The sequence below is a fragment of the Galeopterus variegatus genome, unplaced genomic scaffold, assembly GCF_000696425.1.
Source record: "Galeopterus variegatus unplaced genomic scaffold, G_variegatus-3.0.2 Scaffold1953, whole genome shotgun sequence".
Lineage (NCBI taxonomy): Eukaryota > Metazoa > Chordata > Mammalia > Dermoptera > Cynocephalidae > Galeopterus > Galeopterus variegatus.
This window is the reverse complement of record NW_007728064.1, coordinates 337,982-338,886: the sequence shown is the minus strand read 5'-3', so window position 1 is coordinate 338,886 and position 905 is coordinate 337,982. Positions and strand designations below refer to the sequence as shown.

The 905-nt window shown below is 69.4% G+C and overlaps 1 protein-coding gene across 1 annotated transcript in view; it reads left to right on the top strand.

Annotated features, from left to right (window-relative positions):
- The first annotated feature begins 165 nt into the window (after positions 1-165).
- Positions 166-905, top strand: part of TRIM8 (tripartite motif containing 8) — a 15,157-nt gene continuing 14,417 nt past the window's right edge. The window contains exon 1 of the mRNA XM_008579755.1: positions 166-880. Coding sequence (XP_008577977.1) covers positions 311-880 — 570 coding nt within the window. The 5' untranslated portion in view covers positions 166-310. The remainder of the gene's footprint in view (positions 881-905) is intronic.

Below are 905 nucleotides of genomic sequence, written 5' to 3'. Positions count from 1 at the left end.
CTTATATGGAATTTGGACCCCGGCGCTCCCCTCCAGGGCTGGTGCCCCGGCCGCGGCCCTGGCGCAGTCCGCCGCCTCCCGCTAGGCGCTCGAGAGGAGGAGGAGGAGACGCAGCCGGCTGCGCGCGCGGCGTGAGGACCGAGGCTCCCTCCTCCGGGGGGCGGGCACGCGGAAGGCGCTGGTGACTGAGTGACTGTCGGGGCCGGCGGGGACCGGAGCTCGGGGCTCCGCGGGCCTCCTGCTGTACCGGACGGACTCCCAGGATTGGGGAATTGGGAAGGACTGCCCAGGCCTCCAGTCCGCAGCCGCCATGGCGGAGAATTGGAAGAACTGCTTCGAGGAGGAGCTCATCTGCCCCATCTGCCTGCACGTCTTCGTGGAGCCGGTGCAGCTGCCGTGCAAACACAACTTCTGCCGGGGCTGCATCGGCGAGGCGTGGGCCAAGGACAGCGGCCTGGTGCGCTGCCCGGAGTGCAACCAGGCCTACAACCAGAAACCAGGCCTGGAGAAGAACCTGAAGCTCACCAACATCGTGGAGAAGTTCAACGCCCTGCACGTGGAGAAGCCTCCGGCGACGCTGCACTGCGTGTTCTGCCGCCGCGGCCCCCCGCTGCCGGCGCAGAAGGTCTGCCTGCGCTGCGAGGCGCCCTGCTGCCAGTCCCACGTGCAGACGCACCTGCAGCAGCCCTCCACCGCCCGCGGGCACCTCCTGGTGGAGGCGGACGACGTGCGGGCCTGGAGCTGCCCGCAGCACAACGCCTACCGCCTCTACCACTGCGAGGCCGAGCAGGTGGCCGTGTGCCAGTACTGCTGCTACTACAGCGGCGCGCATCAGGGACACTCGGTGTGCGACGTGGAGATCCGGAGGAATGAGATCCGGGCAAGTACCCTACACCCCCCCCCCC